At 38.9% G+C, this 27,275-nt stretch overlaps 1 protein-coding gene across 1 annotated transcript; it reads right to left on the reverse strand.

Annotated features, from left to right (window-relative positions):
- Positions 1-40: 40 nt before the first annotated feature.
- Positions 41-26,797, reverse strand: LOC113578780 (rhamnose-binding lectin-like). Its single transcript, XM_035536108.1, has 15 exons — positions 26,666-26,797; positions 26,405-26,440; positions 25,802-25,846; positions 24,922-25,057; positions 24,428-24,537; positions 24,055-24,099; positions 23,175-23,310; positions 22,685-22,794; positions 4,139-4,183; positions 3,250-3,385; positions 2,913-3,022; positions 2,540-2,584; positions 1,660-1,795; positions 1,169-1,278; positions 41-541 (listed from the first exon to the last, which is right to left on the reverse strand). The coding sequence occupies exons 1-15, from the start codon at positions 26,694-26,696 to the stop codon at positions 537-539; spliced, it is 1,236 nt and encodes a 411-aa protein (XP_035392001.1). The 5' UTR covers positions 26,697-26,797; the 3' UTR covers positions 41-536.
- Positions 26,798-27,275: the final 478 nt, after the last annotated feature.

The following is a 27,275-nucleotide window of genomic DNA, read 5'->3' on the forward strand; positions in this document are numbered from 1 at the left end:
GACACATTTGTGCAAGAGGCAAAGACAAAGGAAGATCATCTTCTCTCTGATTATGCATTTATTAACATGCACCTTCACCAGCCTTTGAAAAGGCTACAGAGCAAGCAAATCTCAGAGAACAAAAGGATAGATGAAAAAAAACCCACCCCCTTTTTTTTGCTAACTTGTTTTGCTAACGTGTTTATGCTATATAACAAAAATATTGTTTAAGTAATATGTATTTCCCTGCTGGCAAATATGCTATCATATCATTTGTCTTAGCTGATGGTAGAGTATTTTTGTATCTTTTTCAGTGACAATTATGTATGTCATTGTCCATACCAAATGTTGATTGTAACCACTAGTGCCAGGCGGATCCCTCAAATATTCATCAGCCCTGAAGTAAGGTGTTAAAGTACAATCATTACAGTCATTTAATATATGTAGTATATCAATGCCTCTGCAGGATGGGATACTGAAGGGTTACATATTTTAACTTAATCTGAATCCTTTTCAAATTGAAGAGGACACCAGGGAAGAAGCTGAAATGTCTTCAGTTATTCTGTAAGAAAACAAAGAGCAGTCAATAGCAGTAACGAGAAAGATGATTTTCTCAAAAATGTCCTTACTGTTCAAATTATTGAAAGAGTTAAAGGAAGAAAGTATACCTTGAAGTGTGTGTGTGTGTGTGTGTGTGTGTGTGTGTGTGTGTCTATATATATATATATATATATATATATATATATATATATATATATATATATATATATATATATATATATATAGTTGTCTGAAGTACATTTTAGCCAGATGCTACATATGTACATTGGTATCTCTGAACCACACCTGACAACCAAAACCCCTCCCAACATGTTGTCACACCACATAACTGTGCATAATCCTCCCCAAAGCATAAATATTGCAGATGGTATCTTTCTCCAAAAAATATTGAAAGGTATGAGCTGTTTAGAATTTTTCATGCTATCAATTTTTCACCAATTAGATTTCACTCTGGCTAATCAGAGATGCATTTTACTGCTGAGTGTAAATACCCATGATTAAAATCTTATCAAGAAAATCTACAAACAATTTGCATAATTGAACAGGTGTAAACAGGGTCTAAGCCACTTCGGTGGTAAACTGAGAGCAGTGAACAATATAAATGGGTGATGACAAAAGAGAAACTCACTGTGCACCACACAGGAATATTTAATGCTCAGGTACTTGTAAGTGCCATAACAGGGGTCAGAGAAGACAGAGTTTGTGGCAGGTACTACACAGCTGCTTTTGCCGTCACATCTGTGGGGGGAAAAAATGTAATGAGAAAAAAAAAAAACTCAATGAAAAAAAGTCGATTTCCATTGTTAATTATTACTTTATAATATCCACCTGGATCTTTGTTCTTATCTCATTTTGATCACCTTTGCACTGATAATAGTCATGGACTTAAATGTTTGGATTTTGCACTGCCACGTTTGTGCAGTGGCTAAAAATGTATTTTCTAGTATTTGTAAAATGTTTTACTTATTCTATCATTTGAGTATTTAGATAAATTAAGAAAGTCTAGTCTTTCTAGTATGTGAGATTCTAGTATTGTTTTCTCCATTTAGATTGGCCCTTTAGAAATTTATATAAAAGTGGGATGGTCATACATTGAATTTTAAGTTTAGTTGGACTCACCTGTTTGTAACCTCAGACAATGTGTTGGTTCCATAACAGTCGGTTTTATTGATTTGTTCGCTGTATCGTCCAGCAGAGCACGTTGTGGAATCAGTTCGGCCATAGTTAGCACTGAGGATATTCAAAACACCAGCTCCTACAATTTAAGGAGTTTAGTATAAAAACAGGTTACTATGATTGAGGAAAGCAGCAGTAAAATATATGAAGATAGCTTACATCCTGTACAGTACCTTGCAGTGTGCATGGTACTGCATGTGTGCAAATGTGTGCACAGATCAGTTGCAAAAATGAGATAAGCAGTGCTGGGAGAGTAAGTCTGCACTGAAAGAATTCTGTGTATGTTTGGAAACCATCGTAACTTAAGTTTCCTTATAACATAACAATTATTTAAATGATTGTAATAGTTTGGGAGAAAGCCCACATCTTAACTTCCTGCCTCCTATGTAACTTCCTATACATACCCAACTTCCCCTCTGACCTCTGTGTCAAACTTTGTGCACCCCAACCATCCCATCACCTGTGCTTCTCCTCATCTCCTGCACTTATCCATCGGTTCTTTAGCCAAAGTGAGATCTGGCTTTTTGACACAAAGCAGAACTCCAGCTCCAGTGCTCGGAGTTCCTTTCCCCCTCTACAGTTATACAGTTTACTCCTCAAACTGTATCTGATTAATTAAAGGCATGGTCTGCACTCACAAACAGTGGGAGGTACTGAGTTATTGTCTCATCATCTTGAATACATGAAATACATGTATATTATTAAAAACAGACATCTTTACTCAGTTTTTCTTGAATGTGCTTTATAGTTGGATTTAATAGGATATTGTCTCATAATCTTGATCATATAAGGGGATACATGTCAAAGAGAAGCCTGTACCAACCACATGTCAGAACAGCATTATCTCCTTCACAGGTCACACTGGTCTCTACTGGACACAGAAACCACAGCAGAAATAATTGTTTAATTCCTGTTAAATGTGACAATCCAAGACAAAGTTACATTTCTGTAAACATTTACCCTTGTTTGCGTTTAGTCATAGTTCAAAAATGCTAAAAGCCAAGGTAGATTTTCTTTGCCAAAGATTGTAGATCTAGATTGTAATGAGCCAGATTTTTAAACAAGGCCTTTTATTGTATGTGGAGAATACAAACAATTTGCATAATTGAACAGGTGTAAACAGGGTCTAAGCCACTTCGGTGGTAAACTGAGAGCAGTGAACAATATAAATGGGTGATGACAAAAGAGAAACTCACTGTGCACCACACAGGAATGTTTAATTCTCAGGTACTTGTAAGTGCCATAACAGGGGTCAGAGAAGACAGAGTTTGTGGCAGGTACTACACAGCTGCTCTTGCCTTCACATCTGTGGAGGGAAAAAAATGTAATGAGAAATAAAAAAAACTCAATGAAAAAAAAAGTTAATTTCCATTGTTAATTATTACTTTATAATATCCACCTGGATCTTTGTTCTTACCTCATTTTGATCACCTTTGCACTGATGATAGTCATGGACTTTCTAGATTGGCCCTTTAGAAATTTATATAAAAGTGGGATGGTCATACATTGAATTTTAAGTTTAGTTGGACTCACCTGTTTGTAACCTCAGACAATGTGTTGGTTCCATAACAGTCAGTTTTAGTGATTTGCTCGCTGTATCGTCCAGCAGAGCACGTTGTGGAATCAGTTCGGCCATAGTTAGCACTGAGGATATTCAAAACACCAGCTCCTACAATTTAAGGAGTTTAGTATAAAAACAGGTTACTATGATTGAGGAAAGCAGCAGTAAAATATATGAAGATAGCTTACATCCTGTACAGTACCTTGCAGTGTGCATGGTACTGCATGTGTGCAAATGTGTGCACAGATCAGTTACAAAAATGAGATAAGCAGTGCTGGGAGAGTAAGACTGCACTGAAAGAATTCTGTGTATGTTTGGAAACCATCGTTACTTAAGTTTCCTTATAACATAACAATTATTTAAATGATTGTAATAGTTTGGGAGAAAGCCCACATCTTAACTTCCTGCCTCCTATGTAACTTCCTATACATACCCAACTTCCCCTCTGACCTCTGTGTCAAACTTTGTGCACCCCAACCATCCCATCACCTGTGCTTCTCCTCATCTCCTGCACTTATCCATCGGTTCTTTACCCAAAGTGAGATCTGGCTTTTTGACACAAAGCAGAACTCCAGCTCCAGTGCTCAGAGTTCCTTTCTGCCTGTACAGTTGTACAGTTTACTCCTCAAACTGTATCTGATTAATTAAAGGCATGGTCTGCACTCACAAACAGTGGGAGGTACTGAGTTATTGTCTCATCATCTTGAATACATGAAATACATGAAATACATGTATATTTGTAAAAACAGACATCTTTACTCAGTTTTCCTTGAATGTGCTTTATAGTTGGATTTAATAGGACATTGTCTCATAATCTTGATCATATAAGGGGATACATGTCAAAGAGAAGCCTGTACCAACCACATGTCAAAACAGCATTATCTCCTTCACAGGTCACACTGGTCTCTACAGGACACAGAAACCACAGCAGAAATAATTGTTTAATTCCTGTTAAATGTGACAATCCAAGACAAAGTTACATTTCTGCAAACATTTACCCTTGTTTGCTTTTCGTCATAGTTCAAAAATGCTAAAAGCCAAGGTAGATTTTCTTTGCCAAAGATTGTAGATCTAGATTGTAATGAGCCAGATTTTTAAACAAGGCATTTTACTGTATGTGGAGAATAGGAAAGAGTAACTGAAAGGGGGATTAATTACTTACCAACTGGACGTGGGAGACAATGATGGGAGACAGTGAGGTACTTGGAAGTTCCAAAGCACGGATCTTTAAAGATGGTGTATGAAGCTCGTACAGTGCAACTGCTCTTCCCATTGCACCTGTGATTTAAAGTGAGATCTTTTAATTGAACCAAGACCAAGAGTGGTCACTGAACAACAACATCGTGTCTTCTACGAAAAGTACAGAATATTACTCCGCAGCCACAATGGAAAGTGTGTCAGAAGCATAGCAGTTGGTGTCAGCCAGGATCGTGCCAGGTAGCCCATGTGAGCAGGTTGTAGAATCTGTGCGCCCATAGTTAGCATTGATGATCTGAATCACATCATTCCCTGTACAGAGACACAATTAAATGTTTGGAACATTGTACTTCCATAAGAAACTTACTGCAGATCAACTGTACTTTGAAATGAATAAGGCAATAAGGAAGGAGTGTGTCCTCACCACAGTCCAGTGTGCTGTAGCCATCTTCACACGTTACACTGACATCTGGAGGAAGGAAGCAAAACATGGACCTGGAGGTCTACCACTCTGCAGATGTCTAACATGAATTAAATTGTCAGTCCAATGTTTAGGATTTTAATTATATATATCAGGTGTGTAAGAGATGGAGGTTTGCAGTGCAGCAGGTGTGGAAAGGCTTAGAACAGTACTGTAGATATCAAACCTAGCAGACCTAATCAAGTACAGTATACTTACGGCCTTCAATGCAGCTGTAGGTGGTGTTGTAGTACTTGTACGTTCCATAACATGGGTCAGGGCTGCCAAGCGCATCAGTCTTAAACTCACATTGTCTAAGCCCATTGCACCTGTTTATTACAATGGTTATTAAGTGTCAGATATGGATTTGTTTATTAAGAATTAATAGTAGACCTCTGCAGTTAACTGTCCAAAAGAGAGAAATGCTCTTACAGAATTTTAATATAGCTATCCATTGAATAAATGTGCTCAAGTGGCTATGTATTTCTATGGTGTTGGGTGAGGGAGGGACTTGTGCAGTTTGAGTTCCTTGTATGAGAGAACACAAGGTAACGAAATCATCTAGCATTCAATGACAATGTGACCAGATTTGCACCCTAAAGTGTATTCTGGATCAAAATCATTTCTTTAATAACAAAGTTAATTAGCAGCTTGACTGTCACTATTTCGATTCAGATTTGACTCAAGAGGTTATAAAATTTTTAATCTAATTTGTCCAACTTTTCCAGGAGTCTCTTAAACCAACCTTCCACTTTCTTTAATCAGTAATATTTAATATTTAATATATTTAATTTCTTTTATGGGACAGGCCTTTTCAGGCTCATTAGGGATACAAAAAATAAGAGATTTTTACATGCTGTGTATGTTTACTCTACCTAGCAGAGATAATAGGAATCTTCAAGACACATGCGGTGTTCTGGATTTCAGAATAAGGGCGACCAGTAGTGCAGATGCGTTTGTCTGTCCGGCCATATATAGCAGACGTCACGTTTATCAGTCCAGTGTCTGTAGGCATGCGAGTATGGATACAAATGTGAAGTTTATTCTCTGCAGTGCTGATGTCACGTTCAGTTCCTTCCATGTTCCACAACCCTGTTGTGTGCCTTGGGCGTTGCTGTTCATTGTTTGAATTACTGTTTGACGGTTGCTTCCTAGCCCTGAGTTTTCCCTTGCCTTGGTTATGGCCTACTTCCCTAGTTTGCCTTCGTGTGTTTTTGTTTTGTAACATATCCCAGTACTCTCCATGTCGGCTCTATGACCCTGGACCGTATTAACCACTCTGATTTTGGATTTGCCCGTATTAAATCTCGCTCCTCTCAGCACATGCGTCCGCCTCCTTAACGCTCAACGCTACAGATACTGGCGAGATGACTCTGGAGGAACACACAGACACAGAACCTTCTCGGCGGTTCTCAAGGCGCATACGCACTACAGAGAGCTCATATTTGCGCTTGAGTGCAAACTGAGTGACTTTAGACAGGTTATCTGTGCATTCACTCTGCTTACTCAAGTCTTGCGCTGCAGACCGCACCCCCCTGCAGCGTTGGTCAAGACGGGTAGACTCTTGGCACTTCACTGGGATCTTGTCAACAAAATAAATGTGATCCTGCTTTTTCCGGGTACGACAAGATGCCCGTGTACCCGCAGCGCCAGGGGATTTGGTGGCGCTGAGACGTAACGAGTTTCATCCCAGCAAAAACACCTCCTAGAGTCTCGCTCTCTCGATGCGTCCTTGTTGGGCTGTTCATTCTGTAGCATTGAGCAGTAAGGAGGCGGACGCATGGGCTGAGAGGAGCGAGATTTAATAGGGGCTAATCCAAAATCAGAATCGTTAATATGGTTCAGGGTCATAGAGCCGACACGGAGAGTACTGGGATACATTACAAAACAAAAACACACGAAGGCAAACTAGGGAAGCAGGCCATAACCAAGGCAGGGGAAAACTCAGGGCTAGGAAGCAACCGTCAAACAGTAATTCAAATAATGAACAGCAACGCCCAAGGCACACAACAGGGTTTAAATACATGAACTCGAAACGAGCGACAGGTGTACGCAATCAAACAATGTGAGGACAAAACGAAACTACACATGACAGAGAAAACACGGAACGCTGAAGGGACTGAACGTGACAGCTGAGATGTGATTCATACTGTTAAAATATTTCTATTATTAATATTTATAATTTTACAGTATGTAAACTTAATAATGCATAAATAAATGCTCATGTACAGATAAGTGACTGTATATTTACATTGTCAACCTTCATAAATTCTAGTTCATATTTACCACTACAGTAAGACACTTTACAGACTACTTTCTTAAAACTATTAGAGAATTTCCATTTTAATTCCCTCCATTAATTATATATTTTTATATTGTTATTATGTTGTTAGTATGTATTATGTTTTAATGTTGAGAATTAAAGATTTAAGCTTACCACAGCTGAGGTGCTGGACACTGCCATAACAGGTGATCACATTTTCTGAAATAACCAAAAATCATGGACAACTACTTAAATAAATGTTATAACTGTTAAGACAATCTAAAACTTTGCAATGACAAGTTTTTGTTATATTATAAACAAAGTAATAGTTACATACAGCATGCATATGTTTGTACTCTAGTCTGATAATATAAAGAAATTAATTCTTAAAAACACAGAGAAGAAAGTAATAAAGAAAGACCATGACAATGTTAACAGTGTGAGGAGTTGATGCTGTTGGTGCATTTAATACTTACCCGCATGAACAAGCAAGTCAGGAGCTACAGCCAACACTGACAAAAAGAGAACGAGACAAAAAGAGACTCCTTTAACTACCTCTAAAACAGCCCAAACTGAATGTAACTCGGTCCTTGTCCTATGGTAGCATTCAATGCAATTTGGTGTTTTCCTTGGGCTAGTAAACAGATTTCCTACTTAAAGAGTCCTGTGTTGGCTAGAGGATGACCTGCACTAAAAGTGCAATTAGTTTTTGCTGCAGAAACATGGACAGAACTTACGCATGAGTAGAGAGAGCTTCAGGAAGAACATTGTGCTGTGTTGTTGGTTAGAGATGCAGGTGAGGCTTCAAGTGTTTATATCACTGGACCTGATCAGTATTTAAATGCTATAACCAGGAAGCATTTTCTCAAGCAGGAAACACCCTTGAAGTATAACAAAAGTAATCTTCTTATTTCAATATATCTTTATTTTGTAGCTGACATTTGCTATAAGGAAGTTTAAACTGAATGTTATGGTAAGCCCCTCCTTCCATCCCTGTCTGTATGGTTTCACTTATTAGTTCATGTATTTAAACCCTGCCTTGTTTCCTGTGTGTTTGCTGGTTATTGTTAAAGTATTGTTACTGGTTTTCATCATGTGCTTTTGTTCGTTTGTTTGTTTCTTTCTTTTATGTATTCCCAGACACTATGTTGGCACGTGTTGGCTCACTGACCCTGGATCGTTCTTACAACTCTGAATGTGGATTTGCCTTTAATAAATCTCGCTCTTGTCAGCATGTGCATCTGCCTCACAATTACTCCACATTAAACTGAAGAATAACTGCAACACTATTGAATTTACATCCAAGTATCAAATTTACACATCCAAGAAAACAGACTTCTGACACACATCTGTGATATTGTATGTATTCCTTCTTGTAAATGATGACCTAATAAACCTGTTTTTAATCCCCCACCCACTCTGGGTTTGTTATGGAAAATGGAGTTCCCTTGTTTATTGTTCATCTTCATCTCACTGATTAAGAGTTGCTGAAAATCCATTTGTGTCAGCATTCAGCAGACAATTGAGACCAGAGGCGAAGCTTGGAGGATAAATGTGGCTGTGAATGTAGTTGCCGTGCAGCAGCCGCACACATGCTCTTTCACTCATTGATACAATCAAACACAGAGGTTTTCATATTATGATATGTGAAATATTTTGAGTATTTTACTATGCTACGGGAATCACACTACATACAGCATGTTTTTAATCACACTAGGAAAGGGGGTGTGTCCCAGACATTGTATTTCCCTTTCGAGTTCAGAGTGGTTGGGATTCTTAATCTTCTTTTTGTCTTTAGGGAATTTGTTAGGTAGGAGGATGCTGGGGTCATTTTTCTTGTCACTGCTTGGGCTTTCAGCAGCTATCAGTGAAGCTGGCTCGTAGCACCACCAAGACGTTTATAGCTGTCTGGTGGCTCCAGTGAAAATGAATTAAAACAGTTGAAATTGTACATTCATGTGTGCGTGTGGCTTATTCCTCCTTGCCATTTCTTCCTCAGGTTGTCCAAGCCTTTCACTCCCTTTTCCCCCTTATTTCTTTACATTTATTTAGTTTTTGTTCATGTTTACCGTTAATTTTGCTTGTAACAGCATTTATGAAGTTTTGTTCTTCCACACACTTCTATCCAGTGTGTTTTCTGAGGTGGTATATAATGTCTTGTTGTTATAAAGGTGTTTCAAAGAAGCAGTTTATACTTATAGACTTACAAAAACAAACAAAAAAACCCAATTATAAATAAGGCACCCAGTCTTTTTCAGTTCACTCAGTTACAAGGCCAATTACCTTGGTTCACCTTAATTTTTAAAGTCATATTGATAGTTCAAGGCATAGCTGTTGTGTGTCCCAGAAAGAGAACTGTACCCAAATTTTCCACATGCCATACTGCAGAAATAATCTCAACACTATTCTATATGTAATATACATGGTGTTGGATTCCATCTTCCTTTTGAATATTATTTTATTAAACAATTATCCAATTTTCAATTAGAATAAAGACATTGCAGGTCAGCTGAATCATCAAATCTGTTTACACCTGTATTACCATACATCTTTTGGTGATACATGTTAATGCAAGATGTAAACAGGCACATTAGGCTCAGTCAGTTTGTTTTATTTTTGTTTTTTTTTCCAAGTTGTATTTTGAAACTGAATAAACACTCATCCTCATGAATTATTTTAAGGGAAATTTGATTAAAATCCTACGGCCAAGTGGAAAGATGGCTATAGTCTCTGCAGGGTAACTGCAAGTTTTGTCATCCAGCATCAGGTCACTTGGGTGCCAGCACAGACATTCAGTGATGGTAGCCTTGTACTGAAGCAGCCTGCAGATATTCAATGATGGTAGACTTGTACTGAAGAGGCCTGCAGACATCTTGAGGCTATGAGAGACCTGTTGGTGATGAATCCTTAACAGTCAGTGCAACTGAGTCTACAGCTGAGACCTACATTACTAATTTAACAGGACTATACAGCACACAGAAGGTATATCCAGAGCTAGCGGAGTTGTACGCATGCTTTGGAAAGGGGGACCAGTTTCTTTTGAGGTGACACTGCAATGGCCACTGTTACAAAGCTAGCTAGCTACATAGAGAGAGAGAGAGAGAGAGAGAGAGAGAGAGAGAGAGAGAGAGAGAGAGAGAGAGAGAGAGAGAGAGAGAGAGAGCACGAGAGAGTGAGCGAACTGCACAAATGTTTGTTGTGCTGTGTGTCATCATGATGTAGAGATGCATATTGTTGCACACATGAAAAGGACAGGAGCCTTCGCATGTGAAGGAATATTCATTTTACTGTTTTGCTTTCTGGTCAATGCAAGCCTCTGCTAGCTTCTGTGTTCAGCACGAACTAGCTAGCGTTTAAGCCAACGCAGCCAACACAGAGGTTTTCACAATAAATTGTTATTAAACAGATTCGTTGACAACTCTCAATCATAAACATCTTCTTCATCTTCCCTCAGCATGAAAGGCCAGTAACATGTCTGTCTCGCCATCTCCCAGACATGCTCAGTTTAAAAGATGACATTTCTTAGCATTGAGTCTCAGCCCAGCAGACTGTATTCTGCAGAAAACATCCTCCAGACGGACAACATGATCCTCAAATGTACGACTGTTAATCACAATATTATCTAGATGTACCATGCAAAATTTGCCACGGCAGCCCACTTAGGATGAGTTCCATTTTGCATTGAAATGTAGTGGGTGAGTTCATAAGGCCCATTGGCACGTTCCTCCAGTGGTATAGGCCCCATCCTGTGGTGAAGGCCATTTTTTTACCTGTCCTCCTTACCCATTCCACCTGGCAGGAGATAATCACCAGTCCTAATGTGATGCTTAATCAGCCTGCATCTTCCTGAATTTCTATCAGCTACATTAAAGACCCTGAAAATGTCTGTATGAGTGTAGTCGGCTGCGCTCGCTGCTGTGTTGCGATGGGAGACACATCCAGTGTGACAGGTAGGGCATAAGAGGGTGAAGCCACCATAGCAATATCAGATGGCTGAGGAAGTGGAGCAAGGTCCGTTTGTCTAAAGTGATAAAGCTCACCCAAATGCACCCCCTGTTTGAGCATTACATTTTTCATAGTAGGGTTTAAAACACAGGCCACCACGATGCCATTCCTGATTCACTGCATTCCCGTCACTGCATGTGCAATTACCACATTCATAGACTCTGGCACATTTGGCTCCTAGTAAACCTCAAAATTCAATGAGGTCAGATTAACAGTGCTAGGAGGGCACATATTCACTGGCACTAGTGTCTTACTAAGGGGCAGTGGAGGGATAGACAATGTACTGGCCAGACAAACATCACAGCATTAAGATACCAATTCTGCACTCCACAAAATGGGCATACAGTCATTCCCAAACTGTAGCACCCCCTCGTCCAAATCTAGCCATGCATGATTTTTTATTAGGAAAGGAGGACTGCCTGAGTGGATTTCCTGAGGACATGAAACACATGCTGCCACATCACTGAGCCCAACCTAAAAGCCACAGTCATAGTGCCTAACAGCATGTGAGCTTATATAACTTTTGGTCAAAGGCCGACTGTGCAAAGCTGGAACTGACATATGAAAATCTGCACTAAAAAGTTAAACAGTATCCCCTGAATCCACCAGCATTGAGACCTCTGTGCCTTCCACCACTCCTCTGACATATGAAGTAGGATCCTTCTCGCTCACCTCACCACAGCCATGTGTGGCCATGTGTGTTGGAACATCCTTGTTTAAGTGGCTCCTTGAGGAAGAAGCTGATATCTGTGCCCTAACATCAGCTACATCCCATGTCCCTGGTGAGAGATGTTGTGGACAGGTTGTAGTGACAGGAAACGCATGCTACATGGTCTTGTCCTCATGGTGAGTACGCAATCCCGGGATGGGGCTGCATCATCCCACTGTCCTAGAGGAGGAGGGATGCACTGGCTCATGTTGTTGTGCATGCTGCCTGTAGCTGCTTTTACATGAGGATGTCTTATCTGGAGAACAGCCACTCTGAGCTTCCTGACTCTCCCCAGACTGGCATCCCGGCCTGCCACAGGTATAGTTGCATCGGGAACGAGAAAGCAAGCGAAAGCCACTATCTGACACCGACTGCACAGGCACTTTCTTTCCCACAAAGAAACTGTTGGGATGCATTCTCACACCATCTACTTTCAGAGTTTCTCTGGCATGCTCACCCTGTTCCGTAATCTTAACCAGGCAGTGGTAGATTAGTGGTTAAGGTACTTGCCTTGTAATTGGAAGGTTGCTGGTTCAAGCCCCACCACTGCTAAGTTGCCACTTTTGGGCAAATCAATCCTGAATCCATGAAAGAGCACAGTTTCTGGCTCACTCTGGACTATAATTGCATGTGTTGTTGCCTTCCAGCCACATGTTACTGAGAGTCTGGTCTGTGCAAGCTATGTTGCTAATTGTACTGAGTGAGCTAAGCTATTCTAAAACAGGACTAAAATGTAACCCCACACTCTTGTTAATTCGACCAAAATAAGGTGAACAAACACTGCTGCCTCAACTGTAACCGAGTTTCCTAAAGGGTTTGCCTAATAACCTTGACGTTTAAGGACACAAACAGAGTAGTAAGTGGTGAAAACAACTAATTCACTTTTGACTTTTCCGCAAAAAAGAAAGCTTTTTTAAGTGTCATTCTGCCCTATGGCAACTTACAACCCACTTTCACTCATCAAGGCCCAATATTGAATAACACCTTCAAGAAACACCTGCATGAGCTGCAGTGGCACCTGATAGTGCTTCATGTCTCTCCTGGTTCAGGAGAACATCAGAAGTAGACATATGACACAAGAGGAGGAAGTGTAGTCCATTGTTCAGTAGCCATTGAATGTGTACCTATTCTAGGGACATGGTTATGCCCTAAGTATATCAACTGCATTATAGTTTTCTACTGTATTTACAATTTCAGATGAAACTACTGATGAAGCAATGATTCTTGATACAAGTTACTCTATTTATTACCACATCCTATAAAATCAAATGCTGTGTCATAATTGGCCACAAGAGGCTTCGTGATCTAAATTTCTATTCAAACATGTTAAATGTTAATATCACTTACATTCTAAACAATTATCTATACACAATTCTTATATATGTCTTTTGAAGTCCTGAACTGAATATTATCTGATTTGATTTTTTCTTCATATTACAGATGAAAAGATAAAGATTGTTGCGATTGCCTGAAAAGTGTGTCAATCATTTCACTAACCAACACGTCATGTTCTACTAGAAAGCTGACTCTACAGGCAGATGGACAGTTAGTCACATATTCATTATAAATGCGACTGACTAATTCCACTGATTACTGATTACAATTAATAATGCAAAAAGCTCTTGTTTAGGCCCTTAGAGCAGCCCCAGTGTAACAGCTACCCCTCTCTGTGCAGTCCGTTCTCTGTACGAGCTGAGAGAGCAACCAAATTAAGAGAGTTTTAGGGAAATCTTACTTGTAGTTACAGAAGCTCTAGTTTATTTACAGCAAAGGGAAGGTATTTGTAGGGTTGAGGTGTGAGAGGAGGAGGGAAGTGATACAGGGAGGAGAAAGCGGTGTGTGTGTGTGTGTGTGTGTGTGTGTGTGTGTGTGTGTGTGTGTGATTGTGTGTGTGTGTGTGTGTGTGTGTGTGTGTGTGTGAGTGTGTGTATGTGTGTGTGTGTGTGTGTGTGTGTGTATGTGCGTGTGCGCGTGTGCGTGTGCTTGTGTCTGTGTGTGTGTGTGCGTGTGCGTGTGAGTGTGTGCGTGTGTGCGTGTGCGCGTGTGCGTGAGTGTGTGTGTGTGTGTGTGCGTGTGTGCGTGTGCGTGTGTGCGTGTGTGCGTGTGTGCGTGCGTTTGTGCGTGTGTGTGTGTGTGTGTGTGTGTGTGTGTGTGAGTGAGTGAGAAAAGTTCAGGTAAGGGGTGATAAGCGGTGGGAGCAGTTGGAGATCAGCCAACTGCTACTGATAAGTTCTAAGAAAATCTACTTACAGCAACATAGAGTACCACTTAGCGTCAGGAGGTGACCATAGAGTGGAGGCATGGACAGTCCATGCCTAAAATGAGCATATCTTCTTCATCCTAGATGAACACAGTACTGTTATTCTAACAAGAATTTTATTCTTACACAAGCATTAGATTCTCATAGTTACTACAATTCTTGTATAACTATATCTGATTATGATACAATAACTTAATATTAAATAAATATTAATAACATAGTCACATTCAGTAAAAGGTTAAATTATGTTTTGGTGTTTTATTTTCCTTACAATCTTTCAGTCTTTCGAATTGTATGGAGTGAAGCATGCTAGTGCAGTTTTTCAGACAAGTACAGGTAAAACTTAATCTTATCTCTGCCTAGTCTATTTAACTTCAAGGCCACGGTGGTAATAGGATGAGCAGAGAATCCCTGGTTCAAATAAGTGTCAAAATTCTCCTGGTAACAGGAATAGGCAATTAGTGACCTGCTAAATCTTGGACAATTGGTCACCACTCCTTTTGGCTGCTTGTATGCATTACCTTGTTCTTTTGTTCATTGCTCACTTGTGAAAGTGTGAACATCTATCAACTAGTAGATTGAGAGCTTTGTTTTATACCTCAGCTATCTCTTCACCACCACAATCCAGTGTAGTGAGAGCATTACTGTTCCTAACCTTTAGATCTCACAATTCCTTTTCCCTTCACTCATGAACAAGATCAAGATACTGTTCTCAGCCACTTAAACTCCTTCAAACAGGAGACCCTCAAGCTCAACTCCAAACACATTACAGTACAGTTGGGAAATGCTCTTACCCACAGGAACTTGTGATTTTAATTATGTTATAGAGGGAGGGCAATGTAGCTTTAGGAGTCTTGCCCAAGGCCTCTGATTGGTATAGGGTGGTGCACTTGCCCAGATGGAGGACTGAACCATGAGTCTGCTATGTAGGAGGCAGCACAGTTATTCATTACACTGTACAAATCACTACAAGTTTATCTGACATTTTTATCCACAGCAGCTTACAATGAGCTTTAAGGTTACTAATTATGAATTGAACTCATTACTGCATTTGTGACAAACAAGTTTGTGACAACTCTCATTCCAAGAATACAAGCATCAAATGGCCAGCATTAGCAGTCCCAATACCCCACACTCTTGGAGCACCTCCCACAGAACATCTTTGGGCACATGCCTTCTCCAGATACACAAAAAAATGTATACTGCAGTGGCAGACTCCCATGCTCCCTCAACTATCTGGGGGGGGAAGAGAACTGGTCCAACTTTACATGACCAGGACAGAATCTGCATTGTTCCTCCTGAATCAGAGCCTTGACAATTGGATGAAGACTCCTTTCCATACCCTGCCATAAATTTTCCCAAGGAGGCCAAGGACTTTGATACCTCTATAATTTGCACATGCTCTCCAGTCCCATTTCATAAAAATGGGGACAACCATCCCAGTTTGCCAATCCAGAGGAACTGTTCCTGAGGTCCATGTGATATTATAGAGGCAATTCAGGCAAGACACCCCCTCAACATCCAGGTCCTTTAGCAATTCTTGGCTAACCTCTTCCACCACCGGTTGTTTGCCAAATACCCCAGTAACTTTGGCCAGGGAAATGGAATCTCACCCCTAGTAGCTTCTGGTCCTACATTCTACACAGGAGGCTTGTTTCATGGGTTAAGGAATTTCTCAATGTGTTCCACTGAAGTGCAGAGCTTCACAAACCTTGCTGAGCACAACTTCCCCCAGAATGCGCAGAAGCTCTCTCAGAACTGGGTCTTGAAATCATTCCAGACAGAGCTTATGCCAGTCTTTCACAGCAGGCCCTCACTACACATTTGGTCCTTCCATGTTTGTTTGGTGGTTTTTCCAGACTAACTCACCACCAAATGGTGATTAGTTGACAGCTCATCACCTCTATTCACTTGAATGTCCAAAGCATATGTACTTGGGTTAATTGAAAAACAGAAAGTCAAATCATTGGCTTGCCCCATGGTTTTTAATATGGACAAGCCATGGCCAGGACAGAAGGTCAATAATATCAATAACTCACTCTCAATGCTTTGGTTCCAATCACTCTGGCCATTCCTTTCAATTAGCTTTTCTTCAGGTTTCCCGGTCATTGCCCACATGAGCTTTGAAGTCCTCCTTCCAAACAATGGAGTCAGTGTTTGTAACTCTTACACTTTCTCCAACAAGGCTGAATACTCTGCAATGCTGTTGGATGCATATGTGCACACAACAGTCAGAGTTTTCCTCTCAGCAAAAAAGTTGCTAACAGAAAAAAAAACCTTTAAATCTGTAGTCATCAGCCAGGGAATTATGAGCAATCAAACACATGCCCTGTGCTTCACCTCATGGTACTCTCCTGAGTAGCAGAGAGACTATGGTCACCAGTCAGTGCCTCCCTATTGAGGCATTTGTTTCCAGAGCCTACAGTGTGTCTAGAGGTAAGCACAACAATAAGTAATTAGTATCTCTCTACCTCATACACCAACTCCAGCTCCTTCCCCCTTAGAGAGGTTATATTCCATGTACCAAGAACCATATTCTGCAGCCACCAGGTGCTCACTGGCACACACTACCCCCAGGTCTGGTTTCAGAGATAGGTCCTGGTAACCTGCTTCCATACAGGGTGCTTATGGATCATGTCTGCATCTTTACCCCAAATATGTCTGTCCTGAGAGATGAACACTGCCAATGACATGGCCCTGGAGATCATTAGATCACCCAAGCCCTTCTACCATGACAAAGCCATGATCCAGAAAGGACCAAGTAATCCAAGTAAATGTTGATTCCTTAAGTTTATTTTAGGCTTAATCATTGAAAACTATGACCCCTTGAAGCATGGACTCCATAAGACCTATGAACTGATATTTTGACATGAGAGGATTATGTCACTGCATTTTCTAAACCCAATACCCAAAGGCTACTCTGTTTTTTTGCTATACACAAGATATTTTCTTACATTGATTATTTTTCATAGGTGGTAAGCACTTGTTAAATGTACAACAATACATTTTGGGTGAAGTTTCTTCCCTCAGGTTTCATAATAATGCTGATACTGGGTCTTCCATGTGGTAAACATGGACTCTGAGCAAACTACCAACAGTAGACTCTGACACGTTGCTCTCTCCTTCAGGGTGTCACAGTTTCTGTTGCTCTGCCCTTACTTTCAGTGAGCATATCCCTGCATTTCACACCTCCTCTGTGTACCTCACACATCCAGCTTTTATTCAGAGTTACACCCATGTCCCTCTCGAAGGATTCTCACTGGTCTTCACGCCATCCCCGCACAGCAGTTGTAGTTCCTTTAACGACAGGCATACTTCTGCTGGTCTCCTTGTATATGTACATTTATTTACATGGACATTTATTTATTTACAAGAGTTTATAAAGTTATAGTTTGCATGCTTTGTAAACTTGCGGATGCATCATTATCCACACCCCCATCATATTCACCAAAGTCCATTGTTTGCTGGGGGTCAGAGAAAGAGCGCTCAGTCTCACCATCTTATGTATTCCAAAATTGAGTAAGGAAGCAGAAATCAGAATGCCTCTCAAACAATTACTTTCCTCCTGTAACAAAGGCTGAAAGCAGCCACCCTACCAGAGACTCAAACACAGGTCTATGTGTCCTGTTTGCTGCTCAGTGTAGACATGATACAGAGATTATTAAACAAAATATGTGAGGTAATAAAAAGAGTGTTTACAGGGAAAAGAGGTTTAACGTTAAGTTAGTGTTATGACTTTGTCTAGGCTCAAGGCCATAAAAGGAAGTGTGAGGAAACCAAGTGTGTAGTGGAAATGAAATCAGATTGCAACAGACCAAAGTAGTTCAATGATAACCAGTGTATTGTACAACAGACAGTGAGATATATACAAGAGACAGTGTGACACTGGACTATAACATCAGGATTGACCCAGGCCAAAATAACAATCAAATCCACATTAGAAACAAAAAGACTCACTAAACCTACAAAGACAAAAGACAACACACAACTACACTTACACCCTAAGTGGAAAACACAAATCAAACCCACACACCAAACAAGATGGCAGTCACTCCCTACTAACCAGTGAACACACAACAAAAGGAACAAAGTGGAATATATACAAATATACAAAGGGAAAAACTAACTATTAGGGAAAGACAGGGGCAAAGTCAAAAACCGAAGCAAGCGCATACACTAGGCCACATATCATACACTATTACACAGACATCTCAAACCAAACATCACTGCCTCCCTCTCTCTAGATTCATCCTCCTTTTCTTACTCCTTTGGGGCAGGTGGAGTCTTGTCTCCTGATTTGCTGCAAACATGAATCTCTGTACTGGAATATGGAACTGGATCTGGACTGGAACACACCCACACCAAACGAACACAGGACATAACATTAGACATACTAACAACATTAATAACTCTGTAGAGGTCTCTGCAAGCTTCTGCAAAGGAACATGTGTAGGCTTCAGCGGACCTCAGTGTAAGATATATGACCTCTCCACCAGTCTCAGGACCACAGAGAAAAACAATCTTCTTTAGGACAAGGTTAAGAGAAGTCTTCTCTTGGAATGTAGTGGTAACAGGTTCCAACTGGTGTGGGTGTTGAATATCAGTTTGCATATATTGGCTAATGTCCAGTTTGTATGTGATGGCGGTGAATGCAAACATGAATATGTAAAATTTGGGGTGAATGCATAATCACCTCTGACAAATGTATAAAAATGTGGGTTCTTTGTTTAATTGTTAGAGATTCTCTGGAGAGTGCCTCAATAATGCTTGTTAATGTTAACCTGCAAAAAAGGACGGGACCGGATATTCTCTTTATCTAATTCTCAAGTCTGCATCTTCATTTTATATTTGAAGGTTTAACTTTAAGACTAGCTGACTGGGGGATTTAGGAAGGACAAAGATCTAATATATTAAGTAGAAATGCTACCATTTGTGAGCTTACTAAAAATGCATGTTAAAAAGGTCAGTGATTTGTAGAGATTTGTAGAGATTTGTGGTCAGTGATTTGTAGTCTCCATGCATGGGTATGTGTGTTCGTCAATGTGGCCACGCCCTCCTTGTGTCTCACACCTGCTCCTTATTGTGTCGTTATCATTTGTATAAAGGTCTGTCGTTTACGTGTTTGTGTTGTCAGTTTTTGCTTCTGATAGTGTGCGTGTCTGAATGTCAAATAAACGGGTGTTGGTGTTCCACGCTACTCGTCCCCGCATCCTCCTTAAAGCCTCCTCGTTACAGTTTTATTCCATTCCATTTATTTTATCATTCCGCTCTATAATTTCAAAAAAAGATACATTATGGGAAATAAATCAGTAAAGCAGAAAATAGAAGAGCCAACACCCCTTAGCTTAATATTATCAGAGGGAACTGGGACTGAAGGAATTGAGAAGTTTTATGAAGAAATGGAACAAAATGACTAAATGAACAATTCTGCAATACTGAAACCCAACCTTGGAATGGAACATCACCTCACGCCCTGGTGTTACATAAATATAAATATAAACACGCTGGTCTGTCTGAACTACATTTGACAAGCAAAACCCATCCCAATACATCATGTCACAACAATCCAGGTTCCACCCCCAAGTAGAAATATTGCAGTTATTTCTCCAATAAAATGGAATGATATGAGGAGATTTGCATTTTTCAAGCTATACCAATCATATTTCAGTCTGGCTAATAATAGGGTCAAAGCCAATTTTGTAGTAACAAGTGATGTTTTGAAAGAATTGAAAAGTATAAATGGGTGATAAAAGAGAAACCCAATGTGAACCATGCTGGAACACTTAATGCTAAGGTACTTCTAGGTGTGTTAACAGAGGTCAGAGAAGATACCACACAGCTGCTACCTTCACAACTCTGGAGGGAAAAAAAAGTTATAGAATTCTAAAAGCATGAGGAACTGAATCTTAATTTCTTTGTAAAGTAACTTGCCTTATATTTCTGTTATTATTTAATAGCATTTGTATTACCTTTAAGTTTTACACTTCAGTCAGGGACTGAAAAATTGGCAAATTGCACTGCAACTGTACTTTTTTCTAGAAATTATGATCTATGTATTTTCTAGAATTTACAGAAAGCCTTTAGTCATTCTAGTATTTTTGTTTGTTTAGATGGCCCTTTTATAAATCAATAATGTAAAAGTACTATGGACATTGCATGTATGTAGGTAATGTTCTGCGGTAAGGAGGTGGACGCATGTGCAGAGAAGAGCAAGTTTTATTATGGGCAAATCCAGAGTCATAATTGTTTGAACAGTCCAGACTCATAGAGCCAGCATGTAGAGTCAAGGAATACATAGCTAACCAAAAGGAAACAAAACACACGACGAGAGAGGGGAAGCTGGCTAAAACGAAGAGGCTAGGAACAAATGAAAGCTAAAAAATGAACTTACCTGTGATTATCTTTGTGGAGAGACTTCCATGTTGTTTTGGAGGGAATAGAAAACGTAGCCTGTGTTGAAGGGGACTTTTATGGGGAATTTTCCCACCCAAAGATAGGTGACATCTGTTCTTCCCATTATAATATAAATATAAATATAAATATATATATATATATATATATATATATATATATATATATATATATATATATATTTTTTTTTTTTTATTATTTTTTTTTATTTTTTTTTGCGGCAGCAAAGCAGGATGCGGGGATGAGCCGTGTCTAACACAACAAACATTTATTTCAAACAAAGACGACAACATGGTTAGTGAACTAACCTGGTTCAAACATCGACGCCACCTATACTTAGGAGATGTTTGGGGGGAGCAGCCATAACGTAATAACCTCTTGTTTTAAAAAGTGTCATATATTAACCAAAACATTCAACATTTCTGAAGTTTAGAAATTTGGGTTTCACATTTACTTGACAAGGGTTATTTTCCTAAAATTTATTAATTCCTTTTCTGAAGTGAAATTTTATGTCTAATTCTTTGTAATAATATTTATATTGACTTCAATTATATATTATTTGCCTTGTGCACAAATTCAAAAATATATTTATCACAAACTCCACAATGATAATCATCTAAATAAAGTGTTACTGATTAATGTATGACTGGAATGTGAGTAGATCAGACTGGGTTTTTAAATATCTCATTGTTTTTCTCACTAATTTGAATGTATGGATAACTTGAATCATCATGATGATTAATCAAAATGCAGCTGTAGATTGTGTATCTACATTTTTCTAGAACAGCCACAGATTATGCAGATATATGGAAATGTAATTTTGACTAGCAAAGATGAATTACTGATATCTCCAACTTGTGACAGGTTTCAAGCTTAGACATCAGCTTTCTGAACTCACCGACCATCTTCTGCTTTGACTCCTTCTTCACTGAATCATGGCAGAGATAAACTCTTTCTGACACGTTTGTGCAAGAGGCAAAGACAAAAGAAGATCATCTTCTCTCTGATTATGCATTTATTAACATGCACCTTCACCAGCCTTTGAAAAGGCTACAGAGCAAGCAAATCTCAGAGAACAAAAGGATAGATGAAAAAAAAACCACCCCCTTTTTTTTTGCTAACTTGTTTTGCTAACGTGTTTATGCTATATACCAAAAATATTGTTTAAGTAATATGTATTTCCCTGCTGGCAAATATGCTATCATATCATTTGTCTTAGCTGATGGTAGAGTATTTTTGTATCTTTTTCATTGACAATTATGTATGTCATTGTCCATACCAAATGTTGATTGTAACCACTAGTGCCAGGCGGATCCCTCAAATATTCATCAGCCCTGAAGTAAGGTGTTAAAGTACAATCATTACAGTCATTTAATATATGTAGTATATCAATGCCTCTGCAGGATGGGATACTGAAGGGTTACATATTTTAACTTAATCTGAATCCTTTTCAAATTGAAGAGGACACCAGGGAAGAAGCTGAAATGTCTTCAGTTATTCTGTAAGAAAAAAAAAAGAGCAGTCAATAGCAGTGACGAGAAAGATGATTTTCTCAACAATGTCCTTACTGTTCAAATTATTGAAAGAGTTAAAGGAAGAAAGTAAACCTTGAAGTGTGTGTGTGTGTGTGTGTGTGTGTGTGTGTGTGTGTGTGTGTGTGTGTATATATATATATATATATATATATATATATATATAGTTGTCTGAAGTACATTTTAGCCAGATGCTACATATGTACATTGGTATCTCTGAACCACACCTGACAACCAAAACCCCTCCCAACATGTTGTCACACCACATAACTGTGCATAATCCTCCCCAAAGCATAAATATTGCAGATGGTATCTTTCTCCAAAAAATATTGAAAGGTATGAGCTGTTTAGAATTTTTCATGCTATCAATTTTTCACCAATTAGATTTCACTCTGGCTAATCAGAGATGCATTTTACTGCTGAGTGTAAATACCCATGATTAAAATCTTATCAAGAAAATCTACAAACAATTTGCATAATTGAACAGGTGTAAACAGGGTCTAAGCCACTTCGGTGGTAAACTGACAGCAGTGAACAATATAAATGGGTGATGACAAAAGAGAAACTCACTGTGCACCACACAGGAATATTTAATGCTCAGGTACTTGTAAGTGCCATAACAGGGATCAGAGAAGATAGAGTTTGTGGCAGATACTACACAGCTGCTCTTGCCGTCACATCTGTGGAGGGAAAAAATGTAATGAGAAATAAAAAAAACTCAATGAAAAAAAAAAAAGTCGATTTCCATTGTTAATTATTACTTTATAATATCCACCTGGATCTTTGTTCTTACCTCATTTTGATTACCTTTGCACTGATGATAGTCATGGACTTATATGTTTGGATTTTGCACTGCCACATTTGTGCAGTGGCTAAAAATGTATTTTCTAGTATTTGTAAAATGTTATTCTATCATTTGAGTATTTAGATAGATTAAGAAAGTCTAGTCATTCTAGTATGTGAGATTCTAGTATTGTTTTCTCCATTTAGATTGGCCCTTTAGAAATGAATATAAAAGTACGATGGTCATACATTGAATTTGAAGTTTAGTTGGACTCACCTGTTTGTAACCTCAGACAATGTGTTGGTTGCATAACAGTCGGTTTTAGCGATTTGGCTGCTGGGTCGTCCAGCAGAGCACGTTGTGGAATCAGTTCGGCCATAGTTAGCACTGACGATATTCAAAACACCAGCTCCTACAATTTAAGGAGTTTAGTATAAAAACAGGTTACTATGATTGAGGAAAGCAGCAGTAAAATATATGAAGATAGCTTACATCCTGTACAGTACCTTGCAGTGTGCATGGTACTGCATGTGTGCAAATGTGTGCACAGATCAGTTGCAAAAATGAGATAAGCAGTGCTGGGAGAGTAAGTCTGCACTGAAAGAATTCTGTGTATGTTTGGAAACCATCGTTACTTAAGTTTCCTTATAACATAACAATTATTTAAATGATTGTAATAGTTTGGGAGAAAGCCCACATCTTAACTTCCTGCCTCCTATGTAACTTCCTATACATACCCAACTTCCCCTCTGACCTCTGTGTCAAACTTTGTGCACCCCAACCATCCCATCACCTGTGCTTCTCCTCATCTCCTGCACTTATCCATCGGTTCTTTACCCAAAGTGAGATCTGGCTTTTTGACACAAAGCAGAACTCCAGCTCCAGTGCTCGGAGTTCCTTTCCCCCTCTACAGTTATACAGTTTACTCCTCAAACTGTATCTGATTAAGTAAAGGCATGGTCTGCACTCACAAACAGTGGGAGGTACTGAGTTATTGTCTCATCATCTTGAATACATGAAATACATGTATATTATTAAAAACAGACATCTTTACTCAGTTTTTCTTGAATGTGCTTTATAGTTGGATTTAATAGGACATTGTCTCATAATCTTGATCATATAAGGGGATACATGTCAAAGAGAAGCCTTTACCAACCACATGTCAGAACAGCATTATTTCCTTCACAGGTCACACTGGTCTCTACAGGACACAGAAACCACAGCAGAAATAATTGTTTAATTCCTGTTAAATGTGACAATCCAAGACAAAGTTACATTTCTGTAAACATTTACCCTTGTTTGCGTTTAGTCATAGTTCAAAAATGCTAAAAGCCAAGGTAGATTTTCTTTGCCAAAGATTGTAGATCTAGATTGTAATGAGGCAAATTTTTAAACAAGACCTTTTGTTGTATGTGGAGAATACAAACAATTTGCATAATTGAACAGGTGTAAACAGGGTCTAAGCCACTTCGGTGGTAAACTGAGAGCAGTGAACAATATAAATGGGTGATGACAAAAGAGAAACTCACTGTGCACCACACAGGAATGTTTAATTCTCAGGTACTTGTAAGTGCCATAACAGGGGTCAGAGAAGATAGAGTTTGCGGCAGGTACTACACAGCTGCTCTTGCCTTCACATCTGTGGAGGGAAAAAATGTAATGAGAAATAAAAAAAACTCAATGAAAAAAAAAATTCAATTTCCATTGTTAATTATTACTTTATAATATCCACCTGGATCTTTGTTCTTACCTCATTTTGATCACCTTTGCACTGATGATAGTCATGGACTTATATGTTTGGATTTTGCACTGCCACGTTTGTGCAGTGGCTAAAAATGTATTTTCTAGTATTTGTAAAATGTTTTACTTATTCTATCATTTGAGTATTTAGATAAATTAAGAAAGTCTAGTCATTGTAGTATGTGAGATTCTAGTATTGTTTTCTCCATTTAGATTGGCCCTTTAGAAATTTATATAAAAGTGGGATGGTCATACATTGAATTTGAAGTTTAGTTGGACTCACCTGCTTTTAACCTTATACAATGTGTTGATTGCATAACAGTCGGTTTTAGTGATTTGGCTGCTGGGTCGTCCAGCAGAGCACGTTGTGGAATCAGTTCGGCCATAGTTAGCACTGAGGATATTCAAAACACCAGCTCCTACAATTTAAGGAGTTTAGTATAAAAACAGGTTACTATGATTGAGGAAAGCAGCAGTAAAATATTTGAAGATAGCTTACATCCTGTACAGTACCTTGCAGTGTGCATGGTACTGCATGTGTGCAAATGTGTGCACAGATCAGTTGCAAAAATTAGATAAGCAGTGCTGGGAGAGTAAGTCTGCACTGAAAGAATTCTGTGTATGTTTGGAAACCATCGTTACTTAAGTTTCCTTATAACATAACAATTATTTAAATTATTGTAATAGTTTGGGAGAAAGCCCACATCTTAACTTCCTGCCTCCTATGTAACTTCCTATACATACCCAACTTCCCCTCTGACCTCTGTGTCAAACTTTGTGCACCCCAACCATCCCATCACCTGTGCTTCTCCTCATCTCCTGCACTTATTCATTGGTTCTTTACCCAAAGTGAGATCTGGCTTTTTGACACAAAGCAGAACTCCAGCTCCAGTGCTTGGAGTTCCTTTCCCCCGCTACAGTTATACAGTTTACTCCTCAAACTGTATCTGATTAATTAAAGGCATGGTCTGCACTCACAAACAGTGGGAGGTACTGAGTTATTGTCTCATCATCTTGAATACATGAAATACATGTATATTATTAAAAACAGACATCTTTACTCAGTTTTTCTTGAATGTGCTTTATAGTTGGATTTAATAGGACATTGTCTCATCATTTTGATCATATAAGGGGATACATGTCAAAGAGAAGCCTGTACCAACCACATGTCAGAACAGCATTATTTCCTTCACAGGTCACACTGGTCTCTACAGGACACAGAAACCACAGCAGAAATAATTGTTTAATTCCTGTTAAATGTGACAATCCAAGACAAAGTTACATTTCTGCAAACATTTACCCTTGTTTGCGTTTAGTCATAGTTCAAAAATGCTAAAAGCCAAGGTAGATTTTCTTTGCCAAAGATTGTAGATCTAGATTGTAATGAGCCAGATTTATAAACAAGGCATTTTATTGTATGTAGAGAATACAACCAAACTTGAAATGAGCAAGAGGTGTACGCAATCAAACAATGTAAGTACAAAACGAAACTACACATGATAGAGAAAACACGGAACGCTGAAGGGACTGAACATGACAGCTGAGATGTGATTCATACTGTTAAAATATTTCTATTATTAATATTTATAATGTTACAGTATGTAAACTTAATAATGCATAAATAAATGCTCATGTACAGATAAGTGACTGTAGTCACTGATAATATAAAGAAATTAATTCTTATAAACACAAAGAAGACATAAAGAAAGACCATGACAATGTTAACAGTGTGAGGAGTTGATGCTGTTGGTGCATTTAATACTTACCCGCATGAACAAGCAAGTCAGGAGCTACAGCCAACACTGACAAAAAGAGAACGAGACAAAAAGAGACTCCTTTAACTACCTCTAAAACAGCCCAAACTGAATGTAAATCGGTCCTTGTCCTATGGTAGCATTCAATGCAATTTGGTGTTTTCCTTGGGCTAGTAAACAGATTTCATACTTAAAGAGTCCTGTGTTGGCTGCAGGATAACCTGCACTAAAAGTGCAATTAGTTTTTGCTTCAGAAACATGGACAGAACTTACGCATGAGTAGAGAGAGCTTCAGGAAGAACATTGTGCTGTGTTGTTGGTCAGAGATGCAGTTGAGGCTTCAAGTGTTTATACCACTGGACCTGATCAGTATTTAAATGCCATAACCAGGAAGCATTTTTTTCAAGCAGGAAACACCCTTGAAGTATAACAAAAGTAATCTTCTCATTTCAATATATCTTTATTTTGTAGCTGACATTTGCTATAAGGAAGTTTAAACTGAATGTTACGGTAAGCCCCTCCTACCATCCCTGTCTCTATGGTTTCACTTATTAGTTCATGTATTTAAACCCTGCCTTGTTTCCTGTGTGTTTGCTGGTTATTGTTAAAGTATTGTTACTGGTTTTCATTGTGCTTTTGTTTGTTTGTTTGTTTGTTTGTTTGTTATATGTATTCCCAGACACTATGTTGGCACGTGTTGGCTCACTGACCCTGGCTCGTTCTTACAACTCTGAATATGGATTTGCCTTTAATAAATCTCGCTCTTGTCAGCATGTGCATCTGCCTCACAATCACTCCACATTAAACTGAAGAATAACTGCAACATTATTGAATTTACATCCAAGTATCAAATTTACACATCCAAGAAAACAGACTTCTGACA

Source organism: Electrophorus electricus, chromosome 18 (genome assembly GCF_013358815.1).
Source record: "Electrophorus electricus isolate fEleEle1 chromosome 18, fEleEle1.pri, whole genome shotgun sequence".
Taxonomy (NCBI): Eukaryota; Metazoa; Chordata; class Actinopteri; order Gymnotiformes; family Gymnotidae; genus Electrophorus; species Electrophorus electricus.

What these genes read in the sequence shown, in the direction of transcription:
- LOC113578780 (XM_035536108.1), bottom strand. Translation starts at nt 26,696, where the DNA reads ATGTTCTTCCTGAAGCTCTCTCTACTCATGC. An exon ending in ACATTCCTGTGTGGTGCACA is followed by an intron (nt 24,100 to 24,427) that starts GTGAGTTTCTCT and finishes TGTGTCCTGTAG; the next exon opens with AGACCAGTGTGACCTGTGAA. An exon ending in TAATGCTGTTTTGACATGTG is followed by an intron (nt 3,386 to 4,138) that starts GTTGGTACAGGC and finishes CTTAAATTGTAG; the next exon opens with GAGCTGGTGTTTTGAATATC.